General features: G+C 41.0%; 2 protein-coding genes and 1 long non-coding RNA gene across 21 annotated transcripts in view; 1 reads left to right on the forward strand and 2 right to left on the reverse strand.

Moving 5' to 3' along the window:
• Positions 1-19,286, reverse strand: part of MBTD1 (mbt domain containing 1) — an 81,840-nt gene extending 62,554 nt beyond the window's left edge. For 5 of the 19 annotated variants that reach the window (XM_072646715.1, XM_072646714.1, XM_072646713.1 and 2 more), the window contains exon 1: positions 19,144-19,286. In XM_072646715.1, the coding sequence (XP_072502816.1) occupies positions 19,144-19,257 (114 nt within the window). In that variant the 5' untranslated portion in view covers positions 19,258-19,286. Of the gene's footprint in view, positions 1-829; positions 992-12,198; positions 12,313-13,267; positions 13,404-13,452; positions 13,477-13,713; positions 13,806-17,097; positions 17,221-19,143 lie in introns of those variants that run through there. The other 14 variants (XM_072646722.1, XM_072646721.1, XM_072646730.1 and 11 more) reach the window with 11 other exon arrangements.
• UTP18 (UTP18 small subunit processome component) overlaps positions 13,813-23,119 on the forward strand; it is a 40,095-nt gene continuing 30,788 nt past the window's right edge. The window contains exons 1-3 of the mRNA XM_072646731.1: positions 13,813-14,334; positions 20,605-20,717; positions 20,998-21,093. Coding sequence (XP_072502832.1) covers positions 14,002-14,334; positions 20,605-20,717; positions 20,998-21,093 — 542 coding nt within the window. The 5' untranslated portion in view covers positions 13,813-14,001. The remainder of the gene's footprint in view (positions 14,335-20,604; positions 20,718-20,997; positions 21,094-23,119) is intronic.
• On the reverse strand, positions 18,085-18,722 carry LOC140528669 (uncharacterized). Its single transcript, XR_011975254.1, has 2 exons — positions 18,625-18,722; positions 18,085-18,276 (listed from the first exon to the last, which is right to left on the reverse strand). It is a non-coding gene; the product is annotated as an uncharacterized lncRNA (long non-coding RNA).

The following is a 23,119-nucleotide window of genomic DNA, read 5'->3' on the forward strand; positions in this document are numbered from 1 at the left end:
GGAGAATTGGGAACTGAAAATAAAATAAAACTGAACTAAAAAATACAATCTAATTCAATAAATATTTAAGCAGTACTTATTACTACGTGCCAAACTCGGTGCTAAACATAAAAACAAAAGAACAAACAAGTCCCTGCCTTCAGTGAACTTACATTCTACTAAAAGGTAACACTATGAACTTAAGTAAGTAGATACAGAGCATATACAAATGAAACACAAAATTATTTCAGTGGTCAGGGCAGAGGAAAGCACTAACAATGAAGGGACTTGAAAAGGTCTAATACAGTGGTAGCAAAAGAGCTGAATTTTGAAGGGAGCCTGGGATTTCAAGAGATCAAGGACGGTATTCCAGGAATGGGGGGGACAGCCTGTGCAAAGGCAGGGAAGTAGGTGATGAAATGCTGTCTACAGTGGACAATTTGGATGGACTGTGGAGTGTGTAAAGAGGAGTAATATAAAATCAGTTTGGAAAGGCAGCTTGGAGCCAGACAGTGAAAGGCTTTAAATTCCAAACAGAGGAGTCTGTGCTTTATCTTAGAGCTGAGAGAGACACTGAAACTTCTTGAGCCAGAGTTATCCGATCAGAAGTGGGCTTAAAGATCTTCAGTTCCAGAGCTGTGACTAGATGAGAGAGGGGAGAGAACAAGCAAAAGGCTGTCCAGGAGAGAAGTGATGAAACTAGGGTGGTTGTGTTGTGATTAGAGAAAAGGTAGAAACAAATAGCAAGGAATTGATGATGTGAGATTAGAATATAGGAGAGAGATGAAGGCTGGATATCTAGCTCTGGGAGTCAAAAGGAAGGCAGGTTTAGAGGTGGAAGGGACCTTACCTTCAAGGTCATCTAGTCCAACTCCCTCATTTTAAGATGAGGCAACTGAGAGATTAAGGGACTTGCTCAAGGTCACACATGGAATAAGTAGCAGAGCCAGGATTTGAACGCAGGTTCTAACTCCACATCCAGCACTTTCTCCACTGCACCAAGCTGTATAGTCTGCACAAAGACGATAATTGAACCCATGTGAGCTGATGAGATCACTGACAGAGGTTACACAGGTAGAAGAGTGCACAGGACAGACACTAGGAACACACCCACACGTAGGGGTCAGGGAAATGGATGACAACCTCACAAAGACCGAGAGGATTATCTCATTTGAGTCTAAAAACAATCCTATGAAATTGTTATTATTATCCCTATTTCACAGTTGAGGAAACTCAGGCTCAGAAAAGTTAAGTCAGTTATTAATTGTTGGGGGTGGGATCTGGACCCAGGTCTCCAAATCTGGCCCTCTATCCACTATGCAATAATGTCTCACAAGGCACTTACGAATCCATATATGGGTAGTTTCAATTCTAAATTTTAGTACTAGGTAATAACTGTGTTTCTTTTACCTATTAAATACAAGAAAGAATTTGTTGATTTATCATCAATTTGACTATAATAAAAGGAAGCAGTTTCTCCAATAATTGAAAATACTTGGTTTTGGAACATGAAGTGTTCAGAATATAGCAAATGATATTAAGGTATAATGTGAAGACCTTCCTCAGTGGCTGGGAAAATGTTTAGCTTCTCTAGAACCTATTCCCCATTCTATCATGTGGATGGGAAAGCATTACCTCTCAAGTGAATGTAAAACCTCAACCTAAGCAAAAATTCTCTGCTTATTCTTTCTTCTGTGAGACTGATTTGTAGGAGTAAGTATAAACAGAGATCCTGATAATGCCAGTATCAGGCCACGAAGCCTAGGGAGTCACCCCCATCTCTTCCAGGTCCCACATCAGAAAGTCTCACTTTCATGTAACAGTGCCTTGTGTATCATCCCTACCACAACTTCTTTTAGATTTGTGTTTCTTGCCCCTTTTTCTCCAGAAGTTAATAAAGACCTTTCTGCCCCTCAGGCTTCTAGGAAGGCACTTTCTCTAAAGATGGTCCACAGTAAGAAGAGACAGAAAGAAAAAGTTAAAGGAAAAAAGACAAAGATCATTAGAAAAAACAGGAAAAAGTTCAGAAGGGGACACAAGTAGTGTAATTATGTTATTATCTTGTTATATTTATTACTTACTTAAAAACCCTTTACATAACAAAAGTTCCTGCTTTCATGTACAATCTTCTTTATATGTTTTTAAGTTTGTATTTGTTGATGATTAAGTTTATAATAAAAAAGAAAACATTAAAAAAAAACCAAACCAAACCATTCCTAAGACATTCCCTTATCTTATTATCTCTATGCTCTGGCAACATGGAACTTTTCCTGCCTTGCCCCTTCTTTTTCCTCATCTATAAAATGAGGAAAATGGTACTCTGATTAGTCAATTAAAATTCTACCAGCTGGGTCTATAAGCTCAGGCCTTATTAGAAAGAATAGCCCTTTTTACCTCCATCCCTGTAGGTTCTCTCATCTGAGGAGACTTACTGGCTTTACGTGGCCTATTTCCCACATTCAATTCCTTTCTCAGTCTAAGCATGTATACTATCATGGTCCCATCCCAGCTCCTTACTGAAAGGACAAACTGTGTGGACAGACATGGGTACCCCTACTCACCCACCCACTTGTAGGACACACACACACAGACACACTCCCTACCTGTCCCCCTTCCCCATCTGATCAACAAATCAATGAATATAGGGTACTTTTCACATTCTTTGCCTTTAGTTCTAATCATCCTCTACAGCAAGGCAATGAACTAATGCTTGAGCTCCCTGGCCCCAAGTAAAGGAAGGGGGAAAAGAGAGAAAAGGGAGCTCATATGGAGTACAGCTTTAAAAAACATAAACAAAAAACCACTCCCATTATGAAGAGGAATGCATATATAGCAGTACCACCATATTTTCATTACCCCCAATGTTATTGGGGATTGGATTATAGTTTATAGAATCACAGGCATTAAACAGCATTCCCCGTCCCTACCCTCAAGTTCAGAATAATACTGGTCTTGCCACATTGGTTCAAGGGCATTCTGCTAAACCAACACCCACAAAGTACAGTCAATAGTGACAATATTTTAAGACAAATATTTTAATATTACTTATGACATATCATCAAAAGGAAGCTATGCTCTGATAACTGTAAACTACAAAAGTCCAGAGACAGGAATTTTTGCCTCCAATATGATAATCAGAGAATCTGGATTCAAGTTTCAGTTCTATCACTGATAAGTCATTTAATGTTTGCATATTCATTTTCCCAAGTAAGATGATAACTTGTTCTTAAGCTTATCTTTTAGACAGTAAGCTCCTTGAGGACAAGGGCTCTTTTTGACTTTTATTTATTGTATCCTAAACACTTAGAAGACCGCCTAGCATATGGCAGACACAATGAATGACTTACATGGATGTTATGTAGTCAAATTAGATGATGTAGGTGAAAATACCAAGAGCACGTTAAGATAGGTAGTAGAAAACTATTAAAATTATGATTGAGGTCTATAATTCTCTGGGCAAGAGGGTTCTTAACAGTCTAAGCAGAAATCTAACAAAAACAGACTACTCATCTCAGACTAAATAACAGTGCTAGTGTGGTCCAGTGAAAAAAGCCCTGAATTTAGAGTGAGAAGCCCTGGGCTTATATCCTAACTCTGCTGTGCTAGCAAGGCCAAAGCCAAGTTACTGGAGCTCTTTGGTCTTGAGTGGGATAGACTTAGTGAAGACTCCTCAGATTGTAATTTTCTCCCAGGGGTGAGGTAAGGCCTAAAGGCTCAAGGTTACAATAGTTTTAGAATAGAATAGTTCCATATAAGGATATAAAACTGTGTAGTGTATTAGGGTCTCAATGATTGGACAAAACTTACATAATTCCTCGATGTCTTCATTTCAAAAGGGATTGGTTAGATTTCGTGTCTAGAATGTAAGACCATATTCTCAGCTAATGAGGATAATGGTCAGTGGGGGGAGGAGGGACTTGCGTTAGGGTCTATATAAATCACTGTCCTGTTCTTTGTCTTCGGCTTTCCTACTCCTACAGGTGAGCCCCGCTTCTCGAGAATCGAATAAATCACTTTTCTGTCATCACTTTGAGAGGCCTCTGAGTAATTGATTTATGTAGGGACCTGAGCCATCCCACACAGTCTTGAGAGCCTCATCTGCAAAATGTGGGGTTTTAGATCAGACAACCACAGCTAATAAGTAAAGTTATAGTTTTATAAATTCCCAGTCACCTTTTGTATATACATAGTAAGGATCTAGCAAAAATAGTTAATATTCTTTGAGAATCTAAAGGTCAAGTCATAGAGGAGAAGGGTGTAAATGAAAGAGCACTGGACTGGGAAGGAGGGGGCCTATGTTCAAGCTCTTTACATGTCTGCGCTCAGATTCCTCCTCTGAAAAATGAAGAGCTCCATGCTTCCTTCTGGCTCTTATAATCTTGGACACTGTGGCCTGTGTTAAGCACTATCGGTGGCACAATGAAGTATATCACACTCTCCTGGCCTCTTAACAAATTTCTACAACCTTTGGGAGGTGGGGCATAGGAAGATAAGACACAAGGTACACAAAAAAGCAACCAGCAAAACAATGCCTGCCATACTGTGGGCATCTGAAGGGATAAAGAATGAGTCAGCATTAGAGATAGGGAGGGGCTAGAAGGCACGGAAGAGAAAAGACAAGAGGAGAGAGCTGAGAAAGCAGGAGGTGTTAAGTGGTTGGAAGCTGAATTTCTTTAGATTTTCTCCCATATGAGGCAATCTGGCAGAAGTCTCCTAATAATGGATCAAAAAATAAATAGGTATTATTTGTTATCACTGCTGCTTAAGAAGGAACTTCAGAAAAGAAAGAAAGATATGGAATGTGAATAGGTGGTTAAGAAGTTTCTGGGGAAAGGGATTTAGATTTCTAGGGTAAGGCTTGAGATGAGTCTATTAAAAGACCAGAAAGAGCATCTCTGCTTAAAGGCTTAAGAATCTGATCAGATTCCTAAGATCAGATTTCATCAGAAATGAAAGTGAAATGAATGATGATAAAGCATATACTAAGTCCTTACTATGTGTCAGACATTATGCCAAATACTAGGGATACAAATAGCAGAAAAGTCAGACAATAAATATCCATATAAAGGGGAGCTAGGAACAGGGGGAAGATATGGGAGCAGTAGCTTTGTTTTGAAATGGCTGAAAAAATGATCCAGAAACCTAGTTCCTGGGAAGATAAGGTGAAAGCTAACTTTCTAGAGCTTAGGGTGGTACAGCAGAGTCAAAAGTTCTTGGGGATGAGGAGAAAAAGAACAATGACAGGAGTACAGGAATGTGTGTGTGCGTGTGGGGCGATTTGGGGGGGGAGAAGAGGAGATGGAAAGAAAAATGTCCACACAGAACCTTCACATACCATGGAGGTAAAAAATGCACCTTAAGAGTAAGATTAAAGAGGCTGAGAAATTCATAGAAAGAGGGACAGTAAGAACTTCTGGTCATACAACAGGGGAACAAAGTACATTTGAAATCGTAACACAAGGTGATAGATTTGAACTATATAATCCATCAATAAGCAGAGCTTACTATGTGTCAGGCATCATATTAAACACTGGGGAAACAAAGAAAGGTGAAAATTATAGTACCTGCTCTCAAGGGGTTTATACTCTAATGGTGGAGACTGTAAAAACTAGGCATATACAATATATAAATGGTGAAAATGGAAGGTAATTCCAAAAGGAAGCTACTAGTAATGGGAAGGAGATGCATAAGATGGCATTTGAGTCTCAGAGAAAGCCATGAAAGCAAAAATGGCAGAGATAAGGAGATAGCCTTCCAGGCATGGAGGACAAGCAATACAGCATCACTGACTTCAGAAATGGGGTGTTTTGTGTGGAGAACATCAAGAAGAGCTGTATCACCAGACTCTAGAATACATGGAGGGGAGTAAAGTATAAATAAGACTGAAAAAGGAGGAAAAGGACAGGTTAAAATGTCAAACAAAGGATTTTATGTTTCATTTTACATGTGATAGGGAGTCACTGGAATTTAATGAGGGGGTGAGGTGGGGCAGGTAACAAGGAGGCCCTACTCCTTGGAAAAATCACTTTGGCAGGTGAGTCGAGGATGATGGTGGTAGAGAGGTGAGGCACAGAAGACCAACCAGCAGGCTATTTCCTAGAAGCACCTACAGGGTGTGGTGAATAGAGCACTGGGCCTAGACTTTGGAAGACCTGATTCAAATCCAGCTTCAAACACTTAGTAGTTGTATATGACCCTAGGAAAGTGACTTAAATGTTTGCCTCAGTTTCCAAAACTGTAAAAGAAATAATAATAGCATCCACATCCCAAGACTGTTGTGAGGATCAAATGACATATTTCTACAGCACTTAGCACAGTGCCTGGCATGAAGTAGGCACTATATAAATGCTTACTCCCTTCCCTCCCTATCCTCCTATTCCAATAGTTCAGAGGTAAGGTGATGAAGATCTGTACCAGGGTGGTAACATTGTCAGAGGACAGAAGGGGACATACATGAAAGATGTTGTGAATCAGGCCCTTTCTACTATGCTACAGTGATACCCTCATAAAAAAATATACTCCTTTGTTGAAATTTAAGAATCCAAATGGAAATAGATTGAGAAATTGAATATAATCATTGGGTGAAAGAAAGAGAAGCAATAAGTCAGTGGGATCATACTAGAGACCTCCCAAGCAGAAAGGGAAAATGGAAGATGTAATCAGAAGGCAGATCACAAAACTGGGGCAGGGCAACCTGAACTACCTGGACATCTGCTACAGCTTTTTTTTGCCCTGCTAAAAATAGAGCAACAGATAAGTTCTTGCCTTGTTGATAATTTCATCCTTCAGAAAGCAAAGAGAAGCAATGAGGGGAACTGTTTAACTGTTTTCCAGACCTGACTAACCCACAAGGAGTGAACTGGAGAAGAAGACAGTAACATTCCAATTTAGTGTTTTTAAGAGACTAAGAAGGTAACTCTGGGTAAAGTTTACTGTATATTTATAGTCTTGATTAGGGGAAAGTAGCATGGAAAAAGTTCAGACAAGAGATAGGCTGCATCACCTCCCCTAAAATCAAGAGGAATTTGAATCCCTCAAGAATAAACTTCTGTTGAGCTGTGAGCTGATCCAACCATTCTGGAGAACAATTTGGAACTATGCCCAAAGGGCTACAAAAATGTGCATACCCTTTGACCCAGCAGTACTGCTTCGAGGACTGCATCCCCAAGAGATCATAAAAATGGGAAAGGGTCCCACATGTTCAAAAATATTTACAGCAGCTCTCTTTGTGGTGGCCAAGAACTGGAAATCAAGGGGATGCCCATCAATTGGGGAATGGCTGCACAAATTGTGGTATATGAATGTAAGGGAATACCATTGTGTTACAAAAAATGATGAATAGGAAGACTTCAGAGAGGCCTGGAAAGACTTATATGAACTGATGCTGAGTGAAAGGAGCAGAACCAGGAGAACTTTGTACACAGCAACAACCACAATGTGCAATGAGTTTTTCTGGTAGACTCAGTACTTCATTGAAAGGCAAGGACTTAAAAAATTCCCAATGGTCTCTTGAGGCAAAATGCCTTCCACATCCAGAGAAAGAACTATGGAATTGGATCGCAGAATGAAGCAGACCACTTTCTTATGTATTATGTTTTGCTTTGTTTTATGATTTCTCCCATTCATTTTAATTCTACTATGCAACATGACTAAGGTGAAAATGTATTTAATAGGAATGTATGTGTAGAAACTAGATAAAATTGTATTCTGTCTCAGGGAAGGAGTGGGGAGGTGGGGAAAAGAAGGGGGAAAAAAATCTAAGATATATGGAAATGACTGTAGAACACTGAAAACAAATAAAATAATTAAAAAAAAAAGAATAAATTTCTGTTTACACAGGCACAAATACCTACAGGGTATCTAGTCTGAAATGTCAACTAGGTAAGTTGGTGATGGGAGACTGGGGCTGGATATCTAGACCTGGAAGTCATCTTCATAAGATGATGATAATCAAGCCTCTGAAATCTGATGAGATTATCAACAGAAAGTCAACTAGACCAGGACTGAGTTTTGGGACACACTCACAGTTAGGAGGAAATACATGGATGAGGATCCAGCAAATGAGACTGAATAGAATAGGTCAGACAGGTAGGAAAACCAAGAGAAAGTGGTGTCACAAAAACTCAGACTGGAGAGAGTACCCAGGAGGATGAGGTCAACAATGCTGAACATTGCCAAGAGGTCAAGAACAAGGGCTGAAATTGTGATGAGGCAACAGAAAAATCAGAATTATTCAATTATTTTTTTTACTCCACTAAGAAGACTAGGAACTATAGGGGAGGAAAATGGTTAATACAGAATTAAAACTCAAAACAAATGATGAGACAGCAAGAAAAGACCTAGCTACTATCTGTAGTGGCAAGTCAACAGGTTTGGGTGGATTATATCTCAGGATACTGAAAGAACCAGCTGACGTAAAAAACAACACATCATCTTTCTCTCCAAATTAATTCTTCATAACTTCCCTCTTTCTGTAGAGACCACTACCATCCTTCTAATCAGTCAGATTAGAAACCTTGAGTCATCCTCTAATCTTCATCCTACCTCATCCCACACACACACTCAGACCCCTTTCTTCTCGCCTGATTACTCCAGTTTAGACCTTCATCACCTTTCTTAGACTATTGAAATACCCTTTGGATTGATGTCTTCCTTCTTCAATTCCTCCTCTACCTAGATGCCAAAGCAATCTTTCTAAAGTAGTGGTCTTGTCTCCTTGCCTTGGTCAATAAACTCTGGTTGGTCCCTATCACCCTAAGGATCAAAACCAAAATCCTTTGGCATTTAAAGCCTTTCACAACCGGAGCCGCGTCTGCCTTTCCAGTCTTATATCTATTACTTACTACCTTTCACAAACTCAACAGTCTACTAAAACTGCCTTTCCTGATGCTCTTGAAAGCAGGCACTCAATTGGTCAGAAATGTACTGCCTCCTCACCTGTCTTTCAGAATCCCTACTTCTCTTAAAACCCTCCCTTCCACTCCATTGTCATGTATTTGTTTTGCATATACTTATGTACAAGCTGTCTCCCAACAGAATGTTGAAGGCAGTTTCACCTTTCTTTTTGTACCCTTAGTGCTTGGTAGACAAAAAGCATTTATTAAATGCTTGCTAACTGATGGCAGCTAGCTAGTGCAATGAATAAGAGCACTGGGCCTGGAGCCAGGAAGACCCAAGTTCACATCCAGCCCCACTCATAGGACGATTCTGATTAAATCACTGATCCTGTCTTCTGTTTTCTCAACTATAAAACAGGGATCATAAAAGCACCTAACTCAATGGGTAGTTGTGCAGATCAAATGAAATCTTCATAAAGTACTTAGCAGAGCACTTAAGATAATAGGCACTTAATAAATGCTTATTCTGCACCATTCCATCCCCTCCCCTCAAATGTAATTTCTAAATAACTGGACCCAAAGAGTGGTAATCTGAAACCACAACATATGATAATCAGTTGAAGAACTGGGGATATATTTAACTTTGAAACAATACTACAAGAAGTAGTAAAGACACAAAAATCTTTCTCCTTGATGGGTTGTCATGTAGAATGACAGAATTTTTAAAATTGGTTCTGAAGGGTAGAACTAGAAGCAATGTGTGGATACTGCAGAGATGCAAAATTCAGGTCACCCTTTTGGGCAGTTCAAACGTAGGATGACCTGATTTTTAAGGTAGCAGGCTCCCCAACTTTGAGGTCTGTCAAGGAGCACCTGGATTACCTATTGTCGGAGATGTTAGAGAGTAGATTCCAGCTCACTGTTATGTGTTAGACTAGATGACGTAATGTTCTTTCTAACTCAGATCCCAGGAACACCACTAATTCAACTTTATACTTTACAGAGCCTCATGCCCACCCTGTGAGGTCAGTGGTACTTTAATTCCCATTTTACAGATGAAGAAATAGTCTCAGAGAAGTTAAGTCACTTGACCAGGGTGACCCAGATAGCTGGTGTCTGAAGTGGAATTTAAACTCCAACTTCAGAATTTTAGCCACCACGTTTTTGGATAAAGTTCAGTTTACAGTGAAATCAGAACTAAATTGCTAATGCTAGAGTACGAAATTGTAGAACTTAAGAGTTAGAAGGGACATTAGGGACTATCTAGTCAATACTTTTATTTTTACATACAACAATTCAAGGCATACAGCTAGTCAGCTACAGAGCTGAGAACTGAATCCAGGTCTCTTAATCTCTAGACCAGTGTTCTTCCTATTGACCAGTCTGTTCCTGCCCAAACTGAGTTTTGTTTCTGAAACTTGTACAATGATTTTCGTTCCACTGTTTCTCATTTCTTGTGGGTTCCAGCAAATGAAGCAAAAATTTCTAAATTAAAAAAAAAATTCTTAGTTTATTCTAGTCATATATTGAAGTGATAATCAGTAATTCTTGCAATTGTGCTTTTGGTAAATAAGCAAGGGAGTGGGGAAAGAAGAGGGGGGATTTGTACATTTTTAATCTTCCTTCTACTCTCACAAGGCTTTCCAGTTACAGGGAAAAATTAAACTAATGTTTGGTGTCACTTTCAGACTTTAATCCTTGTGACTAGTATGAATTTTCTGGGTTTTCTTGAAGTAGCGTTCTAAATTTTAAATAAAAATACCAAATTTCAAAAACTAATCAAATATTCTATAGTTAAGAAAGCTATAGAACAAATATTACAATTATAATGATCTGCCACCTAAGAATTTGGTTGTTTCCTCCACTGAGGAATGCCTTTTAATTGCCAAGGGGACCCAGGAACAGTTGTGGGCTCTCCTCCCCCCCCCACTTTTTCTGCTTCTAGTCCTGCCTAGAAGCTCTTGTCCAGGGGAATAATAACCTACTACCTCAACTAGTACTTTCCCTTTGGACCCTGGTGTACCCAAGAGTTAGAGGGAAAGCAGTGGCCCGCCTCCCCTGCTCAATGTCCAGGGTTCTTTGTGAGGAACAGACCCCTGCCTACTCAGCAATCACAGCTAGTAAAGGCCCCCAAAGGAAGGTTTCAACATCAGAGTCCTTGGCACTAATACATTTTTATCAATGGCAATGATGCGAAAGATACACTACCATCTGTTTTGCCACTGCAACATTAAGATCCCTGGGCTATTGCATCTGATCTGCTGTGGAACTGCCCCCTATATGCTGTTTCCTCCATCAGAATGTGAGTTCCTGGAGAGCAAGGGCTGCCTTGCTTTTTTTCTATTTATATCCCCATTCATTCATTAAATGAATGAACACTCTATATTTACATTACATGGAACTGTTTCTAGTTTAGTTCTAAACTAAAGCTGATATTTGCTTTTAAACCAATGTAACATGTCATTTAAAAATTATTAAGAAATGAAGACCACAGCTTGTAAAATTTCTAGATGAAACTGAAGGGCAGAAACAATTGAACACTTGCCAAAGCTATGGTCAATATATAACCCAAGTGCGAGGGAAAAACACAAGTGAAGCAGGACTTTCTGCAATATGTACCAAACCAGTTTTTCTTGTCTAGTCAGTCAATTAACTTAAGTTCTCACAGTTCATCTTAAAAGCAAGCAGGACAACACCCTAGAACTCAACATTAATTAAAACTTTTGGGATATTTGAAGGTACAGAAAATTCCAAACTAGATGTTTCCATAGAAATATCCCCCAATAAGATATTAACAAATAAACATCTTATTAAAGAAGTTAGTCATTTATTAAAGTGCCTATATGCCCGTGAATATGGACTTATAGATTTAAAAAAATTCTAAAAAGAGCATTAAAAAAGAGTTGCAGTCTAAGCATGGGAAAATTTCAAAGCAACATGTCCTTTAAGTGGCAACAGTCCGAGGCAGGTGGAGGTGAGAAGAGTGTGTTTAAATTAGCCTAACAGAGCCAGGGAGCAGAAGCTAAAAAACACAGTACTTACTCTAATTTTTACACCAGTGTTCACTTTGCAGATATCACACACACATTCAGATTTCTTCCACACTTTCAAACTGGGAAGAGAAAAGCTGCGGAAGCATTCTACATATCAGCTACCACCCCGACTTGGGTGAAACGATTTGATTTTAGAGATAGCACTAATTCAACTAAGAGAAAATTCTTATGTGAAAAACAACAAATCAGAGCTGAATTAACATATAAAATAGAAAATACTCTACCCAACTTACCGAAAAATCATTAAAAGCAGTTCTGCAAACAATATTAAAATGTTTTTGGAGAAAGTGTTGGGGGTGGGGGAAGGTTTTAAAAACTTGTATTCTTACTCTTACTCTGAAGAACCTGGGCAGAGCCACATTAGAAAGCAGATTAGTTAGTTTCTTCTAAAAGGAGGATTGGCTTCTATGGAGGGCGGCTTTTTGGTCCAATCAGTCCCCTACCTGTGAATAGGATGGATTCCTTAGAGAGCAGAGACTTAGGCAACAAATATTTGTGTTTTGTGGGTGAAACGTGGGGAGTAAGTAAGTAAGATCTGGGAGACAACGCCTCAGAAGAGGACTCCAAGGACTCTCCTGAGGCTTGTAGGTTTCCCACACAAAAATCCTTCCCTTGAGAAGCCTGGGATTCAACAAAGTTTTCTGTCGCTTTTCACGTCTATGCTTTCTCTTAACTCTAGGGCTTCTCTCTGAGATTATTTTTAATTGATCCTGTATTTATCATGTTTGCATGCTGTTTTCTTCCTTAGTCTACCCCATCAGCTCCTTGAAAGCTGGAATTGTTTTTTGCCTTTCTTTATTCCCAGCGCTTAGCAAAAAACCCGGCACGTAGTAGGTTCTTAACAAATGTTTACTGATTGACGGATTTTTCCACCTACTCCCTCCCACCTTAGTTCACGCCAACTCAGTGGAATCTAGGTCAGCGGGGGGCGGGACGAGGGCACGCGTGGAAAACCCAAGGATTGACAAGCCCCAGGAAAAAGCCGGGTGTACCCCACACACCTTCTCCCCACTCCCTAGACCTTCCTAAAGGACTTAGCCAATACCGGGAAGTGGGAGATGCCCTGGTTCCCACGCCGCACCCCGCCCCCTTGCAGTGTTTCCACCACCACGTGCGGCCAGTCCCGCTGCCCCGGATGGTTGGGAGGGGGTCTCGGGGAAGGGGGGAGATGGCTTCCAGGCTGCGGCCGACCCCCGCGCAGCCGCGGACGCAAACTTTTCCCAGGGCTGTTTCTTCCTAGGAAAGGGGGCGGCTCCAGGAAACCGTTAACGGCCCTTAAGGCAAGTGGGGGGGGGAGCCGAGGTGGCGGCGGGGCCCGGTCGGGGGAGCTGCTGCGGCCCGCCGCCCACCCAACCCCGTCCGCTTCCACACAAAGCCGCCGCCGCGTTCCGCTCTCACCAGATCCTTTGTGTTTTCCATCAGGGCCTCATGGGCAGAGGCGGGCTGTGCTCCCCAGGTCCGCCGAGCCCCCTCCCCGCGGCGGGGGCCGGCGCCTCTCCCAGGGACAGCAGCTGCAGGAGAGCTCCCGCCTCAGCCCAGACTCGACGCTGCCGCTCTGGTAAACCCCAAGATTTTACCCCTACCTCTTTTAACTCGGGTGGCCCCAAGATATCAACAACATTAACATAGCCCTCCCTGCCCAACGCGCCTGCGCTGTGACCCGTGGCCCGATTGGCCCACTTCCCCCTTGCCCTCCCTCCCTTCCTGCACTAGACCCTACACAGGCGCCGTACTCTCCCAGGCGCTACCAACCAGGAAGGGATTGGAGAGTCGCTAAACTGGGGTTAGAACGAGCAACCAAACCAAGTCGAGCGTTGAGCATGCGGACATTAAAACACATTTACCCATTTATTTCTCCTTTAGCTCTGTCTTTTGTAACTCGGATTTGCAGGGTGCGTCAATCAAAACCATTTCTACTTCGTCCCCCCTACATCCGCTGGGATGAGGTCTTACTAAGGGAGTGTCACGTGGGGAGGGGCTCGCGAGGGGAGTGGGAGGTTACGTAGGGAAAGTGTTGGGTCACGTGCAAAGAGACCAGGCACACCCCATCAGCCTCTGCGGCGGCGGAAATAGAGGCTACGCTGAGCTTGCGTACCGAGGTCCTCCTCTCTCTGAGAGTGCCCCGCTGAGCCATGCCGCCCGATAGGAGCGTGGTGTCCAAGCGCGGCCAGGGCTGGAACCGCGGCGGGAGCCGGGGTCGGGGCGGGGACCTGGGCCGGGGCCGGGGTCGGAATCGGGAGGTCTCTAAGTCAGCCCGCTCGGTCCGGAAAAAGACCTCTCCCCGGCCCGGTGCCGGCCCCGGCCTCAGTTCTTCTGCGGAGGAGCAGAGGCGGCTCCAGCAACTGCACCAGCTGGCACTGGGCGCCGATAAACCGGAGGTGGAGCGATGCCTGGAGGAGCTGGTGTTCGGCGACGGAGCCTTAGATGAGGAGGACCTGCTGCTGGGAAGGCTTCGGGGCCTCGAGGTGAGCGAACCCCACCGCGGGAGGCAGGGAGGCTGGTCCTCTGCTGTGGGGGCGGGGCGGGCTGTGTTGTTGGGGGAGGGAGAAGATGTCTCTGAAGTGGCCAAGCTCCCCTCCGGTCCCCATCCCTACCCCTTGGCGGCCGTGATAAATTCACGCTGCGCTCCTACTTTGTCCAAGATCTGGCCCTAACCAGCCGCGGCCTTGGGTCACCCCCACCATCAGCCTGCCATTTCCATACACGTGCTGCTGTAGGACATCTTGCACTCAGGGTCCTCCACGAATTGGTTACAAAAATCTCTCCTGGGCACTTTGTGGCCCGAGGCCGTCCTTGTACAAATGCTTACTGGCCTTTCCCAACCTTTTCGTCCTTTCTCAAGCCTCCCCCGACTTTTCTCCTCTTCCCACCCTGGAAGTGGAGGACCTTGCCTTACAGAAAACTTTCTCTTTGTCCCCTCTGCCTCATTTCTCGTCACTCCGCTGTCAGCTCCCATTCTCTCCTCCGTTGTTGCCTCTAAGAGATAGCCCTTGACCAGGCAGTCCCCTCTACTTGCAAGCTCAGCGACCTTCTTGTAGGGCGTATTTCCTACCCTGTTATCCGCATTCTCGCTAATTTTCAGTCCTACTGTTTATAAGTGTACCTGCTGGCTTATACATAAGACCGTGGTTCCATCTTCCTTAAAACTGTCACTTGCTCGGACCATCTCTGCCTTCCCTTTCCTGCTTTAGTTAAACTTGAGAAAGTCGTTTATAATCAGTGCTTATAGTATGTGCTTCCAGTTTTTGTAGTCTCTCTTCTCTCCCAGGTTTGGCTCTGGACCTCATCCATCATTCAGCTGAAACTGCTCTCTGCAAAGTTACCAGTGACCTCTGAATTGCTTGATCTAATTTCTTTTCCTTCATCCTTTTTCAATTCTGAAGGCTTTGAACCTGTTCATATATAATATATAATATCCTCTTCTGAATACTCACTGCTCTCTAGTTTGTTTACATTTCTGTCACCAGATTCTCTTCCTGACCCTGTTTAGCATAGTGCCAAGAAGGTAGTTTGTCAAACCCTACTCTATACTATTTTACTTGGTGATCTCCATATCTTTTCTGGATTCAATTATCTTCTCTATAAAGATATCCTCAAATCTGTTTATCCAGCCCAAACCCCTCTCCTGACCCCCAGTCTCACATCATTGACTTCTTTTGGGATATTTCCAACTGGATGTCTTATAGACACCTCATACTTGAAAATGAATTTATTACCTTAATTCCCAAATTCTTCCCTCTTTCGGATTTTCCACTTACTGCCAAGGTACCAGTATTTTCCTGGTCACCCAGTTTTGCAAAAACTTGGTGTCATCTTCAACTCCTCCATCTTACCCTGTGTGTACAGTATGTTACCAAGTCTTGTCATTTCCACCTTCATAGCAAATCTTGTTTCCTTCTTGACAGTCACTCAGCTGTCACAAGCTCTCATCTTCTCATTTAAGTAGCTTGCTGGTTGGTCTCTCTGCCTCAAGTCTCTACTACAATCCACTCTCCATTCTGTTGCTAAATTGATATTTCCAGAGGATAAGTAGGTTTAGATTCTTATACCCCCATCCCCCTACTCGGTAAACTCCAGTGCCTCACTATTACATCTAGGATCAAACTTAAAATCCTCCGTTTGACATTTAAAATCCTTCTTCACTACTTTATTCCTCCTTTTTCAGTCTTTTTATACATAACTGCATCTACTCTGATGCAGTCCCCATTGTTTGTTGTTCTCTGCCTTTTCACTGGTTGTCCCCTATACCTGGAGTGTTTTCCCTCAGGCCTCCCTCCTGCTGTAGGCCATACCTGGTCTCCCCCCCTTCCTCCACCCCCTTTACTTTATTTCCCATTTTCAGTGTATAGATGTTCTTATGCATATATTTGTATATGTTTTGCCCTCACTGTTAGAGCTTAAGTTCTTTGAGGAATTAATGCTTAATAAGTAATTATTTGTTGATTGGTAAATATTTTCTAGAAAGCAATGGTGCAGTGGAAAGAGCACTAGATTGGCAGTCAGGAAACCTGGGGTCAGGCCCCAGCAAGAAAGTATTTTGTGTGTAGTTGCATAACTTTTGTTTGCCTGAGGTAGAATTAATAAGCTCTTTGAGGAGGGGGACTGTTTCACTTTTTGCTTTTGTATCCCCAGCAAGTAATACATAAATTTGCTTTAAAAATGCTTTTTCTGGTGAATTCTGAACAAACTTTTGGTTAAGACACTTGAGAACTGGGCAAATCAGATTTCCTTTCCTGGCTAATGGAAGGGCAAGGCTTTAATATTATGTGATTTTTTTTTTTTGTGCTAAATTTTGATAGATTCTGCTTGCAGTTGGAGTTTGGAAAAAGAGATCTATGTGCTTTTGTAGTCTAGAAAAGTGGTCTTCAAAGTGCAGTCCTAGATATTCCAAGGAGCATCAGGCTTGACCCCAAGGGGTAGGTTATCAGCCCATCAGAGGGTGGAAAGAGGGGTTTAATCCTGCCTTCCCTCCAGTAGCCAATAGTGGCTTGGCTCCAACACAACTGCACTACTTCACCACTTCCTGTTCTTTGCCTCTTCCCTTCTTTAAGAATTATAATTTAAAGTAAGCTAGGCCCCATCAGCTGCTGAAGCTGTGTTGCCAGATTTCTCAATCCTTACCTCCTCTTCATTTTTTTCTGGGAGAGTGAGTAACATAGGATGTAAACGCATGGATAATTTGCCATTATATTATTTTCCCCCCAAAATTATCCTTCTTTTAAACTTACCTCTTCTAGTTTCCCAGATTCTCAACCTCTTCCTTATCCTTGATTCCTTACTCAGTTGAAATTGGTCTCTTCAGTGATGCCTTAATTGCCAAATCAGATTTTCTTTTTTCAATAATCATCTTTCTTAACTGTTTAGGAGATATGATATTTTTGAACACCTTTTCTTTCTGAATGCTTTGTCATTTTTGTGTTGTCATAATACTGCTCTCTTGATTCTTCTCCCAACTTTCTGGTCATTCCTCAGTTCTGGATCATTATCTATGTCTTGTGTTCTAAGTTGCATGTTCCCCAAAGTTCTGTCCTGGATCCTCTTGTTTCTATATACAGTCTCTCCTATGAGTTCAGTTATCATTTTTATGCAGACCACTCCAAGATCTATCCAGTAATAATTTCTTTGCTGAATGCCAGGTCCATGTCAGTACTGCTTATTAGACATTTTGAACTGGACATTCCATGAGCATCTCAAACTCAGCATGTCTAAACATTTCATTACCTTTCCCCCAAAATCCATCTTCTGACCTTCTCTATTTCTTTTGATTTTCTCCACTTTTTTGTTGTCATTCATCTTCTCAGCTTCTCATATTCCCTAACTCAGTATAACCAGTCAGTTGTTACATCTTGCATTTGCTTCCTCCTCAACATCTTTTGGTATCTGTTCTCTTCTGTACTCAAATCAGCTTCTATCCTAGTTCAGAGCCTTATTACCTCCCTCTTAGACAGTTGCAGTAACCTCCTAATTGGTCTCCCTCAAATTTCTTCCCCTCTCCAATCCATTTTTCACACAGATGCTAAGGTGTGGGTCTGAACATAATATTTTCCTACTCAGTAAGCCCTAGTGGTTTCTTATTAACGTGAGGATCAAATATTATTTCATCTTTATTTCATCCTTATATTTTCTCTTTTAGCCTAAGTTCTGTGAGGTACATAGTTATTAATGCAGTGCTACATGTTTAGAAATTATAAATAAGTTAATACACATAGTGGAAATGCATTGCAGTTTTTTTTATTGTTAGGGATGTTTGATGTGATCTTTGTCTATGAGGTTTTCTAGAAGATGGAGTTCAGACTATCTCCTGGAAGGAAGCACAAGGCATGGAGGTGGGAGGAACAGCAGGGTGGTGGAAAGGTCATGGTGTATAGTAGGTCCAGTGAGGACTGCAGCCAGAGAGTGCTGGTGGGCTAGAGGAAGAAATAAAATTAGAGAGAGAAAATGGGGCCAGATGATGGAATTTCACAAAAACCTGGCAGGGGAGTTTGGAGATTTACTTCAAGCTCTTAAATAGGAGAAACTGAAACAATTAAATTGTGATCTGCAGAATCACACAGCAGAGACAGGCAGCAGGATGACTGGGAAGCCAATTAAGAGACCGGCAGTAAACCTGGCATGAGGTAGTCTAGAGTGGTGGCAGTGGGAATAGGGAATAGCCCCAGTGTGAGATGTGTGTTTCCAAAGAAAAAATGGTGAGATTGGATGGAATGTTACATAGGCCATGTGGTGGGAAGAAGCAAAGATGATCAGCTTCTGACCTTAGAATGAAAGCGATGGAATAGTTGAGAAAGAGGGGAGCTGAAAGTATTCTTGTAATAGGTCCTGTGTTCTGAAAGATTGAGGAGCTGAGGGCATTCCTTACATGTTTCTACCTCGTGGGACTGAGGGCAAGCAGAGGCTTGTTTCCTTGGTGTATTTGGTGATTTTTTCCTAGGAAAGAAGTGAGAATCAAAAAGTTTAGAATGAAGTGGGCTCTGACATGAAATATCCTAAGTTAGTTACAGGGCTAGGGAAGTGGTATTGTTATGGATGTGGAGCAGGAATTATCTCGTCCTGTCCATTCTCTAATATTAGATTGTAAGCCCCTTGAGGCCCGGAAATCCCATTTTTCTTTATGTTTCTTCAAGCACCTAGCACAATCTTTGGCACTTGAGCATTTATCAAATGAATTCTAACATGTGAATGTTTTCTATTCTTCAGCCCTGTCAATTTTCCTCACTTTGGTTTTCTTGTTAATTTTTGTCCTGTGTCTGTTACTTTCTTTAGTTTTTACTCACTTTTTGTTCTCCTATGTGATTCTTTTTTTTCTGCTTGCTGATCTTCTCTTCTTGACAGTCCCATTTTTCTTTTCCTATCCTGAGCCCTCTGCTGGTCTTCTTGAGTCTTTTCATTTTCTGCTGGTTTCTTAGAGAACTTCTTGTCACTGACATTCCATCCTTTATCTCATCAGAAGGGGTTCTACCATCCATTGTGTAGAAAGAGGGGAAAACTAGATTTGGAGAAATTTGGCTCCTGGAGCTTTTTTAATTTATTATATTCCCCCTTTTTTATAGTTATTGTATATAAAACTTTCTTCTCCTAGAGGAGCATAATGTATTAAATAGAGAGCTGGCCTTGAAGCCAGAAAGACTTATGTTCACATTGCCAAGCAAGTCACTCAACGTCTCAGGACTCTACGAAGTTTCCAAGAAGACACCAGCCTGCATTAATAGGAGTTTCCTTATCAGAGGATTACCTATACTGTACTAGTGAAATGATAGATCCAGTTCCTATCCAGCCCCTTTTCTCTTTCTCTTATTAGATTGTAAGTTTCTTGAAAGCAGGGCCCTATCTGTCTTTGTATCTTAGGTGCCTAACTTTCTGGGAGTTGGGGCTGGGGAGAAGGGCAGATCATATGCATTTATTAAATGCTGTTATATGCTGGGCACGATGCCAAGTGCTGGGGACACAAAGGCAAAAACATAGTCCTTGACCCTCAAGGAACTCAAATTCTAATGTAAATGCACACACAAGATGTATGCAGAGTAAAGTGGAAGGTAATGTGGGGGGACGAAATGGCAAGAAGGGAAAAGGTGAAAGGTCTCTTGTAGAAAATGGGATTTGAACTGAGTCTTGAAGGAATCCAGGAGGTGGAGTTGAGTAGGAAGTACATTCCAAACATAGGAAACAGCCAGTGAAAAGGCAGAGTCTGGAGATGGAGGGTCCTATATGAGGAGCTCCAAGTAGGCAGGTATTAGGAGCAGCAGCAGCTAGAGTCCAGGGTAATTGAGTGCAAGAAGAGTTTGGCTTATGAAGAACTTGAAGTGGCAGCCAGAAAGCTTCATGTTTGTTCCTGGAGGTAGTAGGGAGCCACTGGTGTTTAGTGAGTAGGGGGCAATGTGGTCAGACTTGTGCATTCTTCTATAACCTAATCCCTGCCCCCACTGAGAAGAGACATGCTCAGCATCACATAAAAGATATGTGTCAGTTCATAAACCCCATAGAATTATTGGATCGTAAATTTACAGATGAAGAAAGTGAGGCCTAGGGAAGTTAAGTGATTTGCCTAAAGCTACAACATTAGAGTATCACAAGCAAATTTTGAACCTGTGGCCTCTGGCTACATAGGTGATCTTGCCATTGTACCAGGAGCTTTCCTGGGCTCCCGAGTCTGGCTTTTTATCAGCTGTGCTATGGTGCCTTTTACGGAAGATAACACATATTCAATATTGGTTGAATTTATTGTTGTTATGCTTTAGGATGGTATTCAGGAAGATTCCAGTGACTCAGAAGTGGAAAATGAAGCAAAAAATGATATTCCTTCCAAAAAGAAGCCAGCTTGGGTGGATACTGAAGATGAAAATGAAGAAGAGTAAGTGGAGAATCTACATTCATTTCTGGAAACTGAAATTTCTTTGTACACTAAGATGAATAAATTGGTATTGAAGTTAATTTCCCATGGGGTAAAATATAGATATCTTTTTTAAGTAATGTACTTGTAATTATAATTATCAGATACTTCAGAAAAGTCTTTCTGTCATTTAATTAGTGCAAGGAATTGTGTGAAATCTAGGACTTTAAACAGTATTATGTTTCAAAAACCAAAGAACAAATATGTTGAATTTTCAGATTATGCTATTCTGTTCCTATAGAATTGACATGACTCATCGGTTTCGGAAAAATATGATAAAAAATGCAGAAGAAAAGAAACTTTCCAAAGATAAACTCCAAAGGAGACTTAAAGAAGAGTAAGTATTTTTGTGTGATGTACTTATGGCCAGTAATATATTTTGAAACTGTCAGTCTTTTGGTGACAAATGAAAGGTCTGCAGTAGACTTAAGTGAATGATGTATTTTCCTGTTAGATATTGTATGTTTTATAGAATATCAATGGTAACAATGCAAGTGTTTTGGATTCAGGCATGACTTGGGTTTGAATACCACCTGACAAACTATTTGACCTTGGACAAGTCGGTTAACCCCACTGAACCTTACTCATTTTCATAATTTGGTAAATGGAAACAGTAACATCTGTTTATATAACATCTACCCCAGTGATGGAGGGAAAGTGCTTTGCAAATCTTAGCACACTTGGGTAACTGAATTGTTACCCTCAGAGGGCCCTGTACTGTGAGTCACAGAGTGATTTATTGGTAGGAAAGATTTTTTTTTTTCTGTTGGCCATTGATCCCCAAGAACAAGCAAAGGGAATGTAAGTAAAAACTAATTTCAGTTTATTTAGAGAGAAATATAAGCACATAGATCTTTGATTTTTAATATTTAAAAACATAAATAAATGACAATGAGTAGGGAATGTCCTATATTTTGGCCATCTATGATGTCCATTGCAGACACTGATGCTTGTGATGAATGAATTAAAGGAAGTGGCAGGGTAGGATGAAGAAGGGAAAGAGAGTGAACTATAGAAAGGGAATAGAGAACTAATTGAGAATTAAATATCCTGAGAAACAGGTGCACAGAGGGAAAAACTTTCAGGAAGCAATATCATAAATGGCTTTTTAGATGATTAATGTTTACACTTTGACAACTGTAGGAATAAATAAGGCACTGGTTCTTGGTACTTGCCTCTGTGAACCAATGAAATTGTTAGACTGGAGTTTCCTTCTCTAGGTTCATAAGGGAAATGTTTTCCACTTGTTATATAGTTTAGGAAGTGTCTCAAGTAGGATATTTCAGTGAAGAAGAACAGTTAGCAAATAGATGTGTTCCATTTACACTTGCATTGTGAGGAATGATAGTTTTTTGATTAACATCTCATTCCTTGAGTACCATTATTAAAATCGGAAAAGATAGGTTGAGCCTAAGCTATCATGAAATACCTATGAAATTCAAACACATTCTTCATTATGGTTTGTCATTCATCAAGGTAGGATACCTTTTAATAATCACCCTTTTTTGTGTCCCAAGACCCTTTGGGCAGTCTGGTGAAGCTTATGGACCTCTTCTCAGAAGAATGTGTTTTAAATGCATAAAATAAGATGCACAGGACTGTAGAGAGAACTGTTTATATGGAAATATAGTTATCAAATTATTAAAAAAAAAAACTCAGGTTGTCTTAATACAAACAATATTTAGATTTGAAAACAAGTAGAAACAGAACCCTGATGGGTTAATTTTTTAAGTGGCTGGGTTTTTTTCAAGTGTTTGATATATAGTCTGTCATCCTCCAAAGGTTTCTCTGTACTTTAAATCCTGTCCAGCTTTACATTTGATATAATACTGTGTAGAGGATTCCAATTCCTGCAGTCTTGAATGTTTTGAAGTGAAACTGATAAGGAAAAATAGTAGATGAGTATGCTATTGAACAGTAAAGAATTAATAGGCATATTTCAGAGTTGAAGGTTTTTTGTTTTTTGTTTTTTTTTTAGGGTAAGGAAGGAGTGAGCTATAGAGATTTCATGTTTTGGTAGAATAGGAATAAGAAAAGAAGGCATGTGTCTAGAAATGGCAATGAATTTAGAAGTATGAAAATTTTACTTTAAATCCTGGCATTTCTTTTTGACTAGCAGTGTGATCTTTGGCAAATTGCTTCATCTTTATGGTTTCTTTTCCTTTATATAAAATTAGAGGATTTGACTAGCTAGTTTCTAAGGTCACTTTCTAGCTCTAAATTATATATATGCTGATGGTATTATATGAGATGATATCATATAAAAAATGAGAGCCATTTTTGTTATAAACTCATGGGGTAGTTCACCTTCTGTACCCTGGTAAGTCTGTGTTATATATGCTTGTAAGCATGAAAAATCAAAG

This window comes from Notamacropus eugenii, chromosome 2 (genome assembly GCF_028372415.1).
Source record: "Notamacropus eugenii isolate mMacEug1 chromosome 2, mMacEug1.pri_v2, whole genome shotgun sequence".
Taxonomy (NCBI): Eukaryota; Metazoa; Chordata; class Mammalia; order Diprotodontia; family Macropodidae; genus Notamacropus; species Notamacropus eugenii.